We start from the raw sequence: 19,286 nt of genomic DNA, 5'->3' as shown, positions 1-19,286 counted from the left end.
TTCGTTTCTCTGTTTGACGCTGTGCTAAAGTGCTGATTGAGATGCAGGATGAAGAATTCAGACAGAAGAGCTCCCCAGGTCAGGCAAATGGAGAGGGTTGTTGCACCACCCATGGTCAACACACCGATAAGCAAATATAGAGGGATTCATTGCCTAATGTACAGATATGCAATCATGTTTAGTTTTTGGTTTGGTATGCTTTTTGGGCTGATTCCCCAGACAAAGAAGCCTAGTCCTGGACAAAAAAGCATGCTCAATGGAAAATATCCATTGAAAGTGTTTTTAAATCCAGAACAAGGCTTAATCTGTGTCTGAGAAACCAGCCCTTCATCTTTGTAAAAAAAATATTTTGAATTGTTCCATTTTGTAAATAGCTGTAAAGAGGTAAACATGCTGTATAGTGTTAGATAACATGGATTTATTTTTTGCTGGCAATGGCATCACCTTCATGTTTTCTGTTTGATTGACTTTTGTTTTCACCATTAAACATCATAAAAACATATACTTTGAATACTAATGAGATGCCTGCTCGAGTTTCTTGTCCAAATCATCCCAATGTGTCAAATTGATTGTGTAGCTTAAAAAAGTAACTAAGATAATTTGGAGATGAAACCGGTCCAAATCTGATTTCACACATCAGTTCTAGTGATCAACCAGATCAAAATCTGTCAAAATCAGACAATATTTAATATACATTTTATATAAATTTTGGTTAAAACCATTTACTAAAGTAATTCTATGGAGTAAAATTAGTGTGCATATCAATCTCTCATTGATTTCAGTTTCATGCCATTAGATGATAACTGTGGCCAAATTATTGGTCTCAATTGCAGCAATCAATTAATAGCATGCTTAAGAGATCATATTAAACCCAGTAACAAGCTATAACAATCTATGTCAGTTTATGATGATGACTGTTACCCACGTCTGTTGATGTGTCTGTTATGTCATGCAAATGATTAGCCTGGGAAAACAGAGCTCTTCAGTTTGGATTCCCAGGCTTCAGTTTGGATTCCCAGGCTAACAAAAAAGAATACTTGACATAATGCCTCTATAGCATGATCATGACATAAATCATAGTGATATAAAATGATGACATAAAACCTGTCATGATATGTCACTATTACAAAGCAAGAACTGTACGACATTTAAATCTGATTGTAAGTTTCACCACTTCATAATGCCCACGTGGCTTGCATGTCACGGTATACTGTAGCAGGCCTTATGCCATTCATATGGCAGCCATATGCCGTTCCTATGGCAGCCCTATGCCGTTCCTATGGCAGCCCTATGCCGTTCCTATGGCAGCCCTATGCCGTTCCTATGGCAGCCCTATGCCGTTCCTATGGCAGCCCTATGCCGTTCCTATGGCAGCCCTATGCCGTTCCTATGGCAGCCCTATGCCGTTCCTATGGCAGCCCTATGCCGTTCCTATGGCAGCCCTATGCCGTTCCAATTGCAGCCCTATGCCGTTCCTATGGCAGCCCTATGCCGTTCCAATGGCAGCCCTATGCCGTTCCTATGGCAGCCTTATGCCGTTCCTATGGCAGCCTTATGCCGTTCCTATGGCAGCCTTATGAAGGCACTATGATGCTGCATTTACTGATTTCCACTGCCCAGTTTTAAATTTTGCATCCTTTTTTTTAAACCAGAGATCCTACATTCTTACATGTTAAATAGTGCAGTTTTGAGATAAAGTATTTATTTTTGATCATATCTACCAAAATGTATCACCAAAAATATTTTTCATATGAAGGGTTGTAACACTACGCACATAAAATGTTCAAGTATGTGACATTAGAATGATCCATCCTTTGGGGGGATACATTCATCTACTTATTTGGCACAGTTCGACTATTGTACAATATCTCACATCTTGTCACATGTGAGCAATGGAAGGAGCTAAAAATCAAACAGATATATACCAATTCGTATAGTCCTGAAAAAGATAGCAGATTTCCAGAATTGCTGCTTTAGCTTCATTCTGCTACTGTATCAGTTGGGCCATGCTCATGTGTAGTCATAGCTTAAACTGATTTTCAGAGTGACATTTTGATTGAGTTTGCTAGCTAGCTTGTTGTACATACAATGCAGATTTCCACAGCAGTATCACTGTTTGCTGCTTGACAGTGTAGAGTTTTTTACTGTCAAATTACCATTTTATCATAACATGCCCTTTTACAACTTTGCAAGTGAATGCAACTAGTATGACAATCTTGGTAACACTTTCTATGAATACCCTATTCATAATGCATTTCTAAACCCTTATGACGTATAGGCACTATAGATGTGCTTATAATGCGTTATGAATAGGTTATTTGTAGGAATTGGTACCAAAATCGTTGTATTATTTTAATTTAGATATTCAGTATTCATAAAAGCATGTTTTCTATGAATCCTCTTTTTAAGTGATTGGTTGTTGGATAATGTTGAATGTTCAATGGATGCCAAATTATCATTTTCAGAGATCAGAGATAAACCCCCTCGAATAATTGATACATTTTTTGAATGGTTGATATCCCCATATTATGTAGATAAGCAGTGCTCCTCTCTATTCTAATTATGTAAATGTCTATGCCCACTGCTTAATTAAGACATCACAATATGGGAACTGTAAATTGATCATTTAATCAGGCCGATCTCATGATCCTGAAATAGTAGTTTTTTCTTGATGTTAAAGCATAAATAATGTAAATGTTGAACAGTTAAAACATATGTAAAGGTATTTGAATGCACTAACCAGAATGGTACGTTTACTTGGTGACAAGAATTTGCCTCCCTATTTAGACATTTAGCAGACACTCTTATCCAGAGCGACTTACAGTAGTAAATGCAAACATTTCATTTCATGCATTTTTTTATTTTATTTTTATGTACTGGCCCCCCGTGGGAATCGAACCCACAACCCTGGCGTTGCACACACCATGCTGGCGTTGCAAACACCATGCTCTACCAACTGAGCCACAGGGAAGCTAGATACTGGATTTGAGTGGAAATTGTATTTTCTTGTCCTGAAGGTACAATACAGCAACAATGTACAATAATTAAGACGTTACAATGAGTAAAAACTTCTTATTATCCACATGCTTGGAGGTATTTTACCAAACATATTTCTAGCATGCATTTGCAATTTCAATTATTTCCAAATGTTCTTCCCTGCCCGTTTGTAATAAATGGAGCAAATAATACAGTGTAATCTCCTAATCTCCCTGTCCTAGTGCGGAATCAAGCTTCTTGTTGCTGCAGTCCTTTCTTCTTCAGTCAATTCCACTAATTACTGTACCTAACTACATTTAAGGGATTCACATCATGTTTACTTTATCACGCCTCCTCTTCACAATGCAGATCTGGAAATACCCCCACAGTCCTGCATTGTACCTTCAGAGAGGTTGTGTAATACATGACAAGATACCCCACTGACACAACTGAATATCACCACTGCCCTCTGGTTCTTTTACATCATCAAATTCTATTTCATTTCCGAATAAGCCTGTTTTTGTTCATCCCCCCACACACACTATTTAACCAGCTTTAATGAATTGTCTTTTCCTCCTCCTCTCCACCTCCTTTGCAGCAATTGAGGGGTTAATCAGTAAGAAACCCCCCGTGTCTGCTAGGGGGGATGTCCACCTGATCAAAACCAATAGAACCTAATGTTTATATGATATAAGCAAGAGAATGCATGCCCAACTCTTAGATCCATTCCATGAGCACAGTAGTGGGCGGGTCCCGTCATTTCCATAATAGACCACTCCAACTCGAAGCAAGCAGCCCCAAAGCCATGCACTCAACTCAAAATGGCTGGCGCTGTTGCATTCCAACCTGCATGAAGGACTAAGCGCCCTTAAACACAGCACTACAGAACAGTGACACTTGTTCCCCTCCCTCCCCTTAAAATGGAAGTCATGTTGGGGAAGATGTGTTGCATTTTCATAGATCTGTTTGGTTGGCGTTAAGAGCACAATGTTTTTGGCTGTTGGAGTGAAACTGGGATAGGTCAATGCTGTGACCAAAAAATATTCACACTTTCAAAAGACAAGTTCAAGCTCACTTTTTTTTGTCAATACAGATATCTGCTTTATATTTATTGAGTTCTGAGTTCACACAGACTTATAGTACTTGATTATACTAGATACAGTGCCTTTGGAAAGTATTCAGACCCGTTGACTTTTTCCACATTTTGTTGGGTTACAGCCTTATTCAGAAATTGATTACATTTATTTTTTTCATCATCAAATTACACACAATACCCCATAATGACAAAGCGAAAACAGGTTTTTAGACAATTTTGCTAATTTATTAAAATAAAAAACTGAAATATTACATTTACATAAGTATTCAGACCCTTTACTCAGTACTTTGTTGAAGCACCTTTAGCAGCGATTACAGAATTGAGCCTTCTTGGGTATGATGCTGCAAACTGCGCACAGCTGTATTTTGGGAGTTTCTCCCATTCTTCTCTGCAGATCCTCTCAAGCTCTATCAGGTTGGATGGGGAGCGTTGCTGCACAGCTATTTTCAGGTCTCTCCAGAGATGTAAGATCGGGTTCCCGTCCGGGCTCTGGCTGGGCCACTCAAAGACATTCAGAGACTTGTCCCGAAGCCACTCCTGCGTTGTCTTGGCTGTGTGCTTAGGGTTGTTGTCCTGTTGCAAGTTGAACCTTCACCCCAGTCAGAGGTCCTGAGCAGGTTTTCATCAATGATCTCTCTGTACTTTGCCCAGTTCATCTCTCCCTTGATCCTGACTAGTCTCCCAGTCCCTGCCACTGAAAACATCCCCACAGCATGATGCTGCCACCATAATGCTTCACCATAGGGATGGTGCCAGGTTTCCTCTAGACGTGACGCTTGGCATTCAGGCCAAAGAGTTCAATCTTGGTTTCATCAGACCAGAGAATCTTGTTACTCATAGTCAGAGTCTTTAGATGCCTTTTGGCAAACCCCAAGTGGGCTGTCATGTGCCTTTTACTGATGAGTGGCTTTTGTCTAGCCACTACCATAAAGGCCTGATTGGTGGAGTGCTGCAGAGATGGTTGTCCTTCTGGAAGGTTCTCACATCTCCACAGAGGAACTCTAGAGCTTTGTCAGTGTGACCAATGGGATCTTGTTCACCTCCCTGATGAAGGCACTTCTCCCCCGATTGCTTAGTTTGGCTGGGCGGCCAGCTCTAGGATGAGTCTTGGTGGTTCAAACTTCTTACATTTAAGAATGATGGAGGCCACTGTGTTCTTGGGGACCTTCAATGCTGCATACATTTTTTTGTACCCTTCCCCAGATCTGTGCCTCGACACAATCCTGTCTCGGAGAACTATGGACAATTCCTTCGACCTCATGGCTTTGTTTTTGCTCTGACATGCACTGTCAACTGTGGGACCTTATATAGACAGATGTGTGCCATTCCAAATCATGTCCAATCAATTGCATTTACCACAAATGGACTCCAATCAAGTTGTAGAAACATCTCAAGGATGATCAATGGAAACAGGATGCACCTGAGCTGAATTTTGAGACTCATAGTAAAGGGTCTGGATGCTTATGTGGAAAAAGGTATTTCTCTTTTGAAATGTTTATACATTTGCTAAAATTTCTAAAAAACAGTTTTTGTTTTGTCATTATGGGGTATTGAAATGTAGATTGCTGAGGATTTAATCCATTTTAGAATAAAATATGTAATTTAACAAAATGTGAAAAAAGTCAAGGGGTCTGAATACTTTCCAAAGAATAACAAAGCCACTGACACACCATAAAACCATTATGGTCTTAAAAAGAGAGAAATCTACTGTATACTCTCTCAAATACAGCACCAACAATGAATTATAGAGGGAGAGATTTTCTCAGCCCTTTCACAAGTGCAGTCTGAACCTTGGCAAATTGCCAACTTGAGTCTGACCTTTTAGAGCCCCAAAATAGACAACCAATCCATTACAATAATTGAAAGTGAAATGTGTGACTGCACAAGCAAAGATCCACACTCCTCTGCCTCCGACTTCAAGTCAAAAGACCAGTAAGTGTAGTGACTCGGCCGCAGAAATACAGATACAGAAAGGAGTATCAGAAATATTCTATGCTAAATATAATGAATGATATACAGTACGGACGGTTTACAATGTTATAGTGTCACACTGTTTTCACTATTAGTTTATTTCAAGATATAGCAAGATCATTTGATCACAGAGTTAGCTGTCCTGCTACAGCTTGTATATAGCTGCTTATTGAGCATCCATGTTTTGTACTGTAGATACATAATCCCCCCCTTCTGTCATATCACATTCTGCAGATTGAAACACCTTAAATGACTTTCTCTGTATAGACCTACAGATGTAGGATCTTCATTTGAGGCAGATTGCAACGGCAGGAAAATAATCCTGCAGCAACAGGAAATGGAATTATAATTCATGGAAATTTTTTGTAGGGGTTGATACATTTTTTGTTAGAGACATTTTTAAGTGGAAATTACAAACTTTCAAAGCCTTTTTAAACCTCAAATATACTACAAGTGTGCATTTCCTGCTGTGCAGGAAAATTCTCAGCAACAAAAGTGATCAAATTGAGATCCTACATCTGTACACCTAGAACTTGACTGTCTCAAACTGCTGATTGACTAGGCTGTGGTCCACTGCAGAGGCCTGTCCTGCTGAGGATGCTAGCTGCTAGCGTAGCTTCAGACAAGAGCACACTGGCTTCGGCACGGCACGCCACACATTTATATTTTTGGGCCACAGTAGTAAGATTAACCCCTTAACCTCTAACTGGTACCATTATGTCCCCCCCTTTCCTTTACCTTATCCTGCATTGGCCAATGAGATGAACCGACACTGCCATTAACCTGCCCTCGATTCGACCCGGCTCCCAATCCCACACTGTAACCCTGGGCTGTGCAAGTTAATGGCCGTGCCTTGCCTTCGCTTGGTTCCATGCAGACTGACATCCTAAAAGATGGAATGAGAGTGCAGATGACAGCTCAGTGTTTCCATCCCACAGGAACACGCTAACACCGGAGCTGTCATGTGCTTGTTGTGTTTCATAGAAGCCAGCCTCCCTGGTGAGGAAATAGCGGACGACAATAAGAGCTGCCACTGTGAGTTTGTCCCTCAGGACTTAACTCCCGGACTCAAGGTCTCCATCAGGGCCATTTGGTAAGCCAAGACAAGTGTTGTCTTTCAGAGTGGGTCTGGCTCAGTTCTAGTGCTGCAAAATGTCTGTAACTTTTCCAAAATTCCCAGGTCCATATTTCCAGCTTATTCACTCCTGATTCTGGGAATCTTTCAACTGGGATTTCTGGGAATCTTTCAACTGGGATTTCTGGGAATCTTTCAACTGGGATTTCTGGGAATCTTTCAACTGGGATTTCTGGGAATCTTTCAACTGGGATTTCTGGGAGTTTGGGGAAAGTTACAGACATTACTGTAATTTTACAATCCTAGTCAGGTCACAATCTCAATCTCTCATTTTATCTGTATTATTATTCAGATCAGCGCTAGAATACTCAATTTGGGAAAATTGGTTTACGCTGTTATACAGACATGTATAAAGTTAATTAAGATGTCTCATGCCCCACAAAATTCCCCAACCATAGTAGAATGATCATACATCTACGAAATGTCCCCTTGAGGTTGTGTTCATATCTGAAACATCTCTCTCTTCCTCAGCATTATGAGGTTCATGGTCTCCAAGAGGAAGTTCAAAGAGAGCCTGCGGCCGTACGACGTGATGGACGTCATAGAGCAGTATTCAGCAGGCCACTTGGACATGCTGGCCCGCATCAAAAACCTCCAGTCCAGGCAAGATACCCTCCCTCTCTCCTTCTCTCTCGCTCTTAGTCTCTCTCTAAGAAACAGGCCTTTTGCCACACTTTTAGATGCCTGGGTACAGCACTCGAATAGAGCGTGAGGTTACAATTACATTGCATGCCTCGTTGTGTCCTCCTGTGTTTGATGTCCATAATGTCTGTTCTCTCTCGTGATGCCTGATCTCTCAAGTGATGTCTGTTATATGTAGTGATGTCTGTTCTCTGTAGTGATGTCTGTTCTCTGTAGTGATGTCTGTTATATGTAGTGATGTCTGTTATATGTAGTGATGTCTGTTATATGTAGTGATGTCTGTTATATGTAGTGATGTCTGTTATATGTAGTGATGTCTGTTATATGTAGTGATGTCTGTTATCTGTAGTGATGTCTGTTATCTGTAGTGATGTCTGTTCTCTCTAGTGATGTCTGTTATATGTAGTGATGTCTGTTATATGTAGTGATGTCTGTTATATGTAGTGATGTCTGTTATATGTAGTGATGTCTGTTATATGTAGTGATGTCTGTTATATGTAGTGATGTCTGTTATATGTAGTGATGTCTGTTATATGTAGTGATGTCTGTTATATGTAGTGATGTCTGTTATATGTAGTGATGTCTGTTATATGTAGTGATGTCTGTTATATGTAGTGATGTCTGTTATATGTAGTGATGTCTGTTATATGTAGTGATGTCTGTTCTCTGTAGTGATGTCTGTTATATGTAGTGATGTCTGTTATATGTAGTGATGTCTGTTATATGTAGTGATGTCTGTTATATGTAGTGATGTCTGTTATATGTAGTGATGTCTGTTATATGTAGTGATGTCTGTTATATGTAGTGATGTCTGTTATATGTAGTGATGTCTGTTATATGTAGTGATGTCTGTTATATGTAGTGATGTCTGTTATATGTAGTGATGTCTGTTCTCTGTAGTGATGTCTGTTATATGTAGTGATGTCTGTTATATGTAGTGATGTCTGTTCTCTGTAGTGATGTCTGTTATATGTAGTGATGTCTGTTATATGTAGTGATGTCTGTTATATGTAGTGATGTCTGTTATATGTGGTGATGTCTGTTCTCTAGTGATGTCTGTTATATGTAGTGATGTCTGTTATATGTAGTGATGTCTGTTATATGTAGTGATGTCTGTTATATGTAGTGATGTCTGTTATATGTAGTGATGTCTGTTATATGTAGTGATGTCTGTTATATGTAGTGATGTCTGTTATATGTAGTGATGTCTGTTATATGTAGTGATGTCTGTTCTCTGTAGTGATGTCTGTTATATGTAGTGATGTCTGTTATATGTAGTGATGTCTGTTATATGTAGTGATGTCTGTTATATGTGGTGATGTCTGTTCTCTAGTGATGTCTGTTATATGTAGTGATGTCTGTTATATGTAGTGATGTCTGTTCTCTCTAGTGATGTCTGTTATATGTGGTGATGTCTGTTATATGTGGTGATGTCTGTTATATGTAGTGATGTCTGTTATATGTAGTGATGTCTGTTATATGTAGTGATGTCTGTTATATGTAGTGATGTCTGTTATATGTAGTGATGTCTGTTATATGTAGTGATGTCTGTTATATGTAGTGATGTCTGTTATATGTAGTGATGTCTGTTATATGTGGTGATGTCTGTTATATGTAGTGATGTCTGTTATATGTAGTGATGTCTGTTTTGTAGTGATGTCTGTTCTCTTAGTGATGTCTGTTATATGTAGTGATGTCTGTTATATGTAGTGATGTCTGTTATATGTAGTGATGTCTGTTATATGTAGTGATGTCTGTTATATGTAGTGATGTCTGTTATATGTAGTGATGTCTGTTATATGTAGTGATGTCTGTTATATGTAGTGATGTCTGTTCTCTCTAGTGATGTCTGTTATATGTAGTGATGTCTGTTATATGTAGTGATGTCTGTTATATGTAGTGATGTCTGTTATATGTAGTGATGTCTGTTATATGTAGTGATGTCTGTTATATGTAGTGATGTCTGTTATAGGTAGTGATGTAGTGATGTCTGTTATATGTAGTGATGTCTGTTATATGTAGTGATGTCTGTTATATGTAGTGATGTCTGTTATATGTAGTGATGTCTGTTATATGTAGTGATGTCTGTTATATGTAGTGATGTCTGTTATATGTAGTGATGTCTGTTATATGTAGTGATGTCTGTTATAGGTAGTGATGTAGTGATGTCTGTTATATGTAGTGATGTCTGTTATATGTAGTGATGTCTGTTCTCTAGTGATGTCTGTTATATGTAGTGATGTCTGTTATATGTAGTGATGTCTGTTATATGTAGTGATGTCTGTTATATGTAGTGATGTCTGTTATATGTGGTGATGTCTGTTATATGTAGTGATGTCTGTTCTCTGTAGTGATGTCTGTTATATGTAGTGATGTCTGTTATATGTAGTGATGTCTGTTATAGGTAGTGATGTCTGTTATATGTAGTGATGTCTGTTATATGTAGTGATGTCTGTTATATGTAGTGATGTCTGTTATATGTAGTGATGTCTGTTATATGTAGTGATGTCTGTTATATGTAGTGATGTCTGTTATATGTAGTGATGTCTGTTATATGTAGTGATGTCTGTTATATGTAGTGATGTCTGTTATATGTAGTGATGTCTGTTATATGTAGTGATGTCTGTTATAGGTAGTGATGTCTGTTCTCTAGTGATGTCTGTTATATGTAGTGATGTCTGTTCTCGTAGTGATGTCTGTTATATGTAGTGATGTCTGTTATATGTAGTGATGTCTGTTATATGTAGTGATGTCTGTTATATGTAGTGATGTCTGTTATATGTAGTGATGTCTGTTCTCTCTAGTGATGTCTGTTATATGTAGTGATGTCTGTTATATGTAGTGATGTCTGTTATATGTGGTGATGTCTGTTATATGTAGTGATGTCTGTTATATGTAGTGATGTCTGTTATATGTAGTGATGTCTGTTATATGTAGTGATGTCTGTTATATGTAGTGATGTCTGTTCTCTGTAGTGATGTCTGTTATATGTAGTGATGTCTGTTATATGTAGTGATGTCTGTTATATGTGGTGATGTCTGTTATATGTGGTGATGTCTGTTCTCTGTAGTGATGTCTGTTATATGTAGTGATGTCTGTTATATGTGGTGATGTCTGTTATATGTAGTGATGTCTGTTATATGTGGTGATGTCTGTTATATGTGGTGATGTCTGTTATATGTAGTGATGTCTGTTATATGTGGTGATGTCTGTTATATGTAGTGATGTCTGTTCTCTAGTGATGTCTGTTATATGTGGTGATGTCTGTTATATGTGGTGATGTCTGTTATATGTAGTGATGTCTGTTATATGTAGTGATGTCTGTTATATGTAGTGATGTCTGTTATAGGTAGTGATGTAGTGATGTCTGTTATATGTAGTGATGTCTGTTATATGTAGTGATGTCTGTTATATGTAGTGATGTCTGTTATATGTAGTGATGTCTGTTATATGTAGTGATGTCTGTTATATGTAGTGATGTCTGTTATATGTAGTGATGTCTGTTATATGTAGTGATGTCTGTTATATGTAGTGATGTCTGTTCTCTGAGTGATGTCTGTTCTCGTAGTGATGTCTGTTATATGTAGTGATGTCTGTTCTCTAGTGATGTCTGTTATATGTGGTGATGTCTGTTATATGTGGTGATGTCTGTTATATGTAGTGATGTCTGTTATATGTGGTGATGTCTGTTATATGTAGTGATGTCTGTTATAGGTAGTGATGTAGTGATGTCTGTTATATGTAGTGATGTCTGTTATATGTAGTGATGTCTGTTATATGTAGTGATGTCTGTTATATGTAGTGATGTCTGTTATATGTAGTGATGTCTGTTATATGTAGTGATGTCTGTTATATGTAGTGATGTCTGTTATATGTGGTGATGTCTGTTATATGTAGTGATGTCTGTTCTCTAGTGATGTCTGTTCTCTAGTGATGTCTGTTATATGTAGTGATGTCTGTTCTCTAGTGATGTCTGTTCTCTAGTGATGTCTGTTATATGTGGTGATGTCTGTTATATGTAGTGATGTCTGTTATATGTGGTGATGTCTGTTATATGTAGTGATGTCTGTTATATGTAATGATGTCTGTTATATGTAGTGATGTCTGTTATATGTGGTGATGTCTGTTCTCTCAAGTGATGTGTTCACACACCATTCACCTGTGTGTCACTCCACAATGTAAGGGATTACAGTACGCTGTCAAATAATGTTGCCTTCTGTGTTAGAGGCCACCTTGTTTGGTAGTGTTTGCGAATATATATTGTTACCTTTTTTTTAACCAAGTAGGTTAAAGAGAACATTTCTTGAATCACAGGATGATTGGCAATTCATGATATTCCCAAGTCCCACCAACATCACGGTATAGGCTACTGTACCCCAATAATAACAAAAGAAGATAGCGAATTCAGTGAATCAGTGACAATCAGTGACTTTTTATGAAACATTAATGTAGTCTGCTTCTTTATAACTCTCCAGCAGTGTGAGTCTGTATGAATGTTAATACAACTCTTATCAAGCCAATCAACATTTGGCCTGACCTGCTCCTTGCAAAGGGGTTTATTCTGAAATCATGGTATGATGTTAAGAGGTTCTTCATAAAGGGCCCAACTTCTAGAGACACAACTCTGGTATCCATGAACAAGGGAATTTTCCGTGAGGTTTTTCTTACCAAGTGCAACCAGCCATTGCAAATATAGAGTTATGGTGAGGTTTGTTCCCCCTAAAGGTCAGAGTTCATTGAATCTGAATTCCGAGTCTATACGCATCACACAACATTTACATTGTTTACATTGTAGTCATTTAGCAGAGGCTCTTATCCAGAGTGACTTACAGATAGCTAGGTGAGACAACCACATATCTCAGTCATAGTGCGTACATTCTTCCTCAATTAAGTAGCAAAGGCAGTGCTAGTAGTTAGGGTTCCACATGTATGTAAATATATTCCTACTTATAACAGAAAAACATTTCATATCAAAATCTCCTCACTATTTTTTTAAATGATGGCTTCACTGTCATATCATACAGCTATCGTCTGTGATTTTTTTCCCAAATGAAAAAACATCCCTTTGGAAAATTTGTTTTGGAAAATACATATTTTTCCTTGTCTTTTGTCTCCTGGTTCTGTTGTTTTGGTTTCGTTCATTTCATGTGCGCTTGTCGGACTGGTCCGTGTTGCGTCTTCATCCTGCGTTGTGGATTTGTCTTCTCTATTCACTTTGCCAGGATAGATATGATTGTTGGTCCCCATGGACCCTCAACTCCACGCCATAAGAAGTATTCATCTGATGGACCCAAAGTGTCACCAAAATACTCTCCTAGGTTAGCCCTCACCAGACTGCCTCTCTCTCATCAAGAGATTCTCCTGAGTTCCTTATCCATTCTGTTGACAAGCAGCGGAAACCTTTTTTTGGCTCGGCCTACTGTATGTGACAGCATGTGACTAGCTGTGTCTATAAAGAGTTGTGACGCAGTGACTTTATCAAAGTGGCAATATCTTACTGCAAGCAGCAATTAATTTGTTATTCTCAGTAAATAACTACTGAAACTCATTGACTCATATCGTCTCTCTGAGTGCTAATCGGCTGAATACATAGTGTATACATTGTATACACATACAGTATAACACGTGCAATTTTGTTTCTTCTCATTTTTCTTGCACTATACTGCAATGATTTTACCAGAGAATGAATAAAAGTAGAATAAAAGTTAAAGAAGAATAACTTGGTTTATCCAATAGTTAAGAATATGGTAAATGCTCCCGTAGGACATAGGAGAAGCTCATATACTGTAGGTAAGTAGTCAAGTCAAGTAGCCGAACAAAAAAAGTGTTGAGCTGAATCGCCTGCAATACATTGACAATGAAGAGCTTATACATCAAAATAATAAGATACATCTACTGGCTATGACCTATGAGGCGACTATGAACAGGATAGTATGTTCTCTGGTTTTGGGTGCATGTTGGCATGAGGCGTATTGAAGCATGCCACACGATGCACAATGTCCATTTCAGAAGTTTGCATAGTTTTCTAGTCTTGGCTGCCTGGGATGGTTGGGAAATTGGTGAGCATGTTTTACCTGACTATGAAGAAGTTCTGTGAATAATATTTTTATACTGAGGATTTTTCTCTCTTATTCAGATGTTTAAAATGGTAGTTCATTGCTAACCCTCTTACAGATGTAGGATCTTAATTTGAGACTTTGCTACAGCAGGAACATAATTCTACAGCAACAGCAAAAGTGAATTATTATGTGGATTATAGTTGCACATTTTTGTAGGGGTTGATACATTTTTCCTAAGGGAAAATCAAGTCTGACATTTCAAGTGGAAATTACAAACCTCAGAACCTTTTTTAAACCTCAAAACAATACAAGCTTTAAATATCCTGCATTGCAGAAAAGTTATCCTGCAACAGGGTGATCAAATGAAGATCCTATATCTGTATAAGTAGGCCTCAGTCAGAGTTAAATCTAGTGTAGATGTTGTGGATGGTTTTTAGAAGGTTCATGGTGCTTTAGGGCAATAAGTGTAGCTGATCCAATATGTCCAAGCAATTTTTTCAGTGACACTTTTCTTGAATCAACCTCCCCTTTTAGTGTACACATTTGATTAACACTTTACTCAAAGCTTTCATAATGCCTACAGAACCTTTCATAATGCCTACAGAACTTTTAATAATGCCTACAGAACCTTTCATAATGCCTACAGAACCTTTCATAATGCCTACAGAACTTTTAATAATGCCTACAGAACCTTTCATAATGCCTACAGAACCTTTCATAATGCCAACAGAACCTTTCATAATGCCAACAGAACCTTTCATAATGCCTGCAGAACCTCTCATAATGCCTACAGAACCTCTCATAATGCATACAGAACCTATCATAATGCCTGCAGAACCTCTCATAATGCCTGCAGAACCTCTCATAATGCCTACAGAACCTCTCATAATGCCTACAGAACCTTTCAATATACCTACAGAACCTTTCAATATACCTACAGAACCTTTGTCATAGCAGTCATATAACCCATGTCATGACAACTTGCTTAACAATGTTATGAAGCAGACCATGTATGGCAACCTACCATCTCTAGAAGCTTCATAGAGTTTTTAAGACCTTTGTTATAACCTCTCAACTTGAAGTAACGTGTTTCTATATTGTCTTGCTGGGGTTCAAGAGCCCATGAATGGCACTGATGAGTAGTTGAAATAAAAAAACATCCTCCAAGGCCCTACCTAGGTCCTCCTCCTCCTCCATCTCTCCGTTGTCTGAACACACTGTAATAGATGTTATGCCATGCCATCCCATGCATGAGCCTGTCTGACTCCCACTGTGCTCAGCGCTAGGAAGGTGAGAGCTGTACCCGAGTGTGTGGCACTCTCCTCTCAACACCTGCACTCCTCTATCTCTTGCAGTAGGATCAGATATTGTCAGGTTATACACTTCCACTTGTTATACCATGGACCTGAGTTGAAGGTCAGCAATTATTTTAGAGTATAATATAGTACTGTAAGTGTTTTGTTTTGTTGTGGTATACATTTTAAGGTGATATAAGGTGTCAATTTCAAGTAGGTTTTCTTCAACTCTATTGGCTTGACACTAGATGGACGTCACCTGTTTGTGTTTTGAATCGGTAGAGTTGACCAGATTGTTGGTCGAGGTACTCCAATCACAGATAAAGACCGTCCCAAAGGAACCACTGACAGTGGGGTTGAAGAGGACACAAGCATGATGGGGCGCCTAGGGAAAATGGAGAAACAGGTAAGGTATACTGTTATCTGGTGATGGCAGTATTCATTGTATACCTTTGTTTCACTTGGGCTTTCCAACTGTCTATCACACCATGGTGTCTTCCCTTCTGAGCAGGTCATGTCAATGGAAAGGAAGCTGGACTTCTTGGTGAACATCTACATCCAGCGCATGGGCATCTCACAGTCGGAGACGGACGCCTACTTTGGGTCCAAGGAGCCCGAACCAGCACCGCCCTACCACAGCCCTGTGGACCACATGGAGAAGAGTGGCTCCATCACCAAGATCATCCGATCCAACAGCTCTATCGGACAGAAGAACTTTGACCCACCGCCATCCTGCTCCGGCCCGGGGGTCCACTGCCCACCCTCCACCTCCTGGCAGCAGCACAACGTCAGCGAGTTCCACCAGCCTAGCCAAGGCAACTTACCCTCTCCTGTAGGTGATCACTCCTTGGTCCGTATCCCTCCTCCGCCGGCCCACGAGCGCTCCTCTGGAGGCCACAACGGGAGCAATCGGGGATCCCACCGCAACAGCGGTGGTGGAGGAGGAGGTGGTGGAGGTGGTGGAGGAGGAGGTGGAGGCAGTGGCGAAGGGGATAGAGAGGGCAAGCCAGACAGCGACACGTCCATCTCTATCCCCTCAGTGGACCACGAGGAGCTGGAGCGCTCCTTCAGTGGCTTCAGCATCTCCCAGTCCAAGGAGAACCTGGACTTCCTGAACAACAGCTATTTCAGTGGCGTAGCCCGCTGCGCCAAGGTAAGGCCCTACATCGCAGAAGGTGAGTCCGACACTGATTCCGACCTCTGCGCCCCCTCACCCAACTCGGCCACCGGAGAAGGCGCTTACGGGGACCGAGGGTGGTCAGGATCCAAGTAGGCCAAAATTGGAACCTCATATAAATGGGGCCATGGTGACTCTGCCTTGGAGTTCAGAGCTGAGAGTCCGATATGCTGGGTGTGAGGCTGCTGCTACCACCAATGGTACATGTGAGAACAGAGTCACCCAGCTCCTCTTAAATGACTGCAACGTAGAGTGAGAAAAAGGGTTTATCAGACCACACTCCAGCAGTTTTTACTGAGAAAGCGCCTGTAGTTTTTCATACTTGGAAGGTTTGCAGCAACTTGACTTAGAGCAAACACATTTGTTCTCATGTATTCACACACTCATCAAGGTGAAGTTTGCCAGTGATTTAAAAAAATATCTGACTCTGGAATGCAGATTAATTGCCAACCTTCAAAATTATGATTGAGATGGTTAAAGAGTTATCACACAGGAGATACAGGTCCCGTGTGGCTCAGCTGGTAGAGTGCAGCACTTGCAATGCCAGGGTTGTAGGTTTGATTCCCACAGGGCATCAATACGAACGAACATGGAAGTGTATGCACTCACTGTTGTAAGTTGCTCTAGATAAGAGTGTCTCCTAAATGACAAAAATAATAATTCTATAAAATATACTAGAATTTGATCTAAACTATGACATTCATGTTCTTTTGCTGATACTCTTTGTTTTTGATACGTGGCATAAGAGATTCCCAATTGCATCTAAAATGTAATGTATTGTATTTCTATCCCAAAGGACTTATTATTTACAGTGAACAACAGAGGACATGTTTTGCATTATGGTTGATCAGCTAAATGCATATATTTCAAAGGAATGTAATATTATCAACATTATGGCTCGTGTCCATAAGCCCTATGGGATAAAGGGACGTGATAACCAGTTCTATGTGCACTATTCTGTTGTGGTTGTTGTACAAAAACACTGATGGTATTTACATCACACTACTTACTAAAGATATTGTACATATTCTATTCAATACCCACTACCCACAATATTGCATTTGTGATATCCACAAAGATGCTTTCTATGGGTAGAGGTACATTTGGTTTAGTCTTTATATGATCTGTAAAGATGTATTTTATTGATTTGTATATATCAAATCATTTAGATGTGTGTATCTATTTATTAATTTCCTGTAAGAATTACATAAGCAACTTGGGCACAAATGCCTTGCAGCTGTCTTGATTTTTTTATTTTGATTAATATTTGCTAAAAAAGTGTTTCTAAGAATCAATTATTCAAATGCACTAACACTTAACAGCTAGATCAATGAAATAACACTCAACTGGAAACATTAACATAGTTCACTAGTATACAATTACAACAGCTACAGTTAGATGGAAGGTTTGATATTTTGTTGGTATAAAATATAATTTCAAGATGATAAAAATTGTAACGAAATATTTAGGCAGGCCTACCTCACTTCCCACTGCTGAACACAGGACAGACTTCACACTGCTGAACACAGGATAGGCTTCACACAGCTGAACACAGGATAGGCTTCACACTGCTTCACACAGGACAGACGTCACACTGCTGAACACAGGATATGCTTCACACTGCTTCACACAGGACAGACTTCACACTGCTGAACACAGGATCGGCTTCACACTGCTTCACACAGGACAGACTTCACACTGCTTCACACAGGACAGACTTCACACTGCTGAACACAGGATCGGCTTCACACTGCTTCACACAGGACAGACGTCACACTGCTGAACACAGGATAGGCTTCACACTGCTTCACACAGGACAGACGTCACACTGCTTCACACAGGACAGACGTCACACTGCTGAACACAGGATAGGCTTCACACTGCTTCACACAGGACAGACGTCACACTGCTGAACACAGGATAGGCTTCACACTGCTTCACACAGGACAGACGTCACACTGCTGAACACAGGACAGACGTCACACTGCTGAACACAGGATCGGCTTCACACTGCTGAACACAGGACAGACGTCACACTGCTGAACACAGGATAGGCTTCACACTGCTTCACACAGGACAGACGTCACACTGCTGAACACAGGACAGACGTCACACTGCTGAACACAGGATAGGCTTCACACTGCTTCACACAGGACAGACGTCACACTGCTGAACACAGGATAGGCTTCACACTGCTTCACACAGGACAGGCTTCTCACTGCTGGACACAGGACAGGCTTCATTCACACTGCTGAACACAAGACAGGCTTCCCACTGCTGAAGACAGGACAGGCTTCCTTCCCAATGCTGCACAGGACAGGCTTCTCACTGCTGAACACACTTTGACATGATATTTAATGTGAGCCAACATGGGGACATTCAACAAACTGTGTTAGCCTTTGAAAAGGCCTTTGGTCCATTAATGCTGCAATAATTTGGGTAATTATGTATAAAATGGATTCATTGTGTAATGTTTCATTGTTGTATTTTCGAAGAAAAAATCATGTACGAATGTACACTAGCGGTCAAAAGTTTTAGAACACCTACTCATTCAAGGGTTTTTCTCTATTTTTACTATTTTCTACATTGTAAAATAATAGTGAAGACATAACAACTATGAAATAACACATATGGAATCATGTAGTAACCAAAAAAGTGTTAAACAAATCAAAATATATGTAATATTTGAGATTATTCAAATAGCCACCCTTTGCCTTGATGACAGCTTTGCACACTCTTGGCATTCTCTCAACCATTTTCACCTGGAATGCTTTTCCAACAGTCTTGAAGGCGTTCCCACATATGCTGAGCACTTGTTGCCAGCTTTTCCTTCACTCTGCGGTCCAACTCATCCCAAACCATCTCAATTGGTTTGAGGTCGGGTGATTGTGGAGGCCAGGTCATCTGATGCAGCACTCCATCACTCTCCTTCTTG

General features: G+C 39.8%; 1 protein-coding gene across 1 annotated transcript in view; it reads left to right on the top strand.

Moving 5' to 3' along the window:
- Positions 1–18,909, top strand: part of LOC106583648 (potassium voltage-gated channel subfamily KQT member 2-like) — a 94,211-nt gene extending 75,302 nt beyond the window's left edge. Inside the window, exons 12-16 of the mRNA XM_082967672.1 lie at positions 7,028–7,136; positions 7,650–7,781; positions 13,043–13,138; positions 15,457–15,580; positions 15,686–18,909. Of these exons, the coding sequence (XP_082823798.1) occupies positions 7,028–7,136; positions 7,650–7,781; positions 13,043–13,138; positions 15,457–15,580; positions 15,686–16,447 (1,223 nt within the window). The 3' untranslated portion in view covers positions 16,448–18,909. The remainder of the gene's footprint in view (positions 1–7,027; positions 7,137–7,649; positions 7,782–13,042; positions 13,139–15,456; positions 15,581–15,685) is intronic.
- Positions 18,910–19,286: the final 377 nt, after the last annotated feature.

The sequence above is a fragment of the Salmo salar genome, chromosome 22 (genome assembly GCF_965601325.2).
Source record: "Salmo salar chromosome 22, fSalSal1, whole genome shotgun sequence".
Classification (NCBI taxonomy): domain Eukaryota; kingdom Metazoa; phylum Chordata; class Actinopteri; order Salmoniformes; family Salmonidae; genus Salmo; species Salmo salar.
Note: the sequence above shows the minus strand (reverse complement) of the source record. Positions and strands in the feature narration are given on the sequence as shown.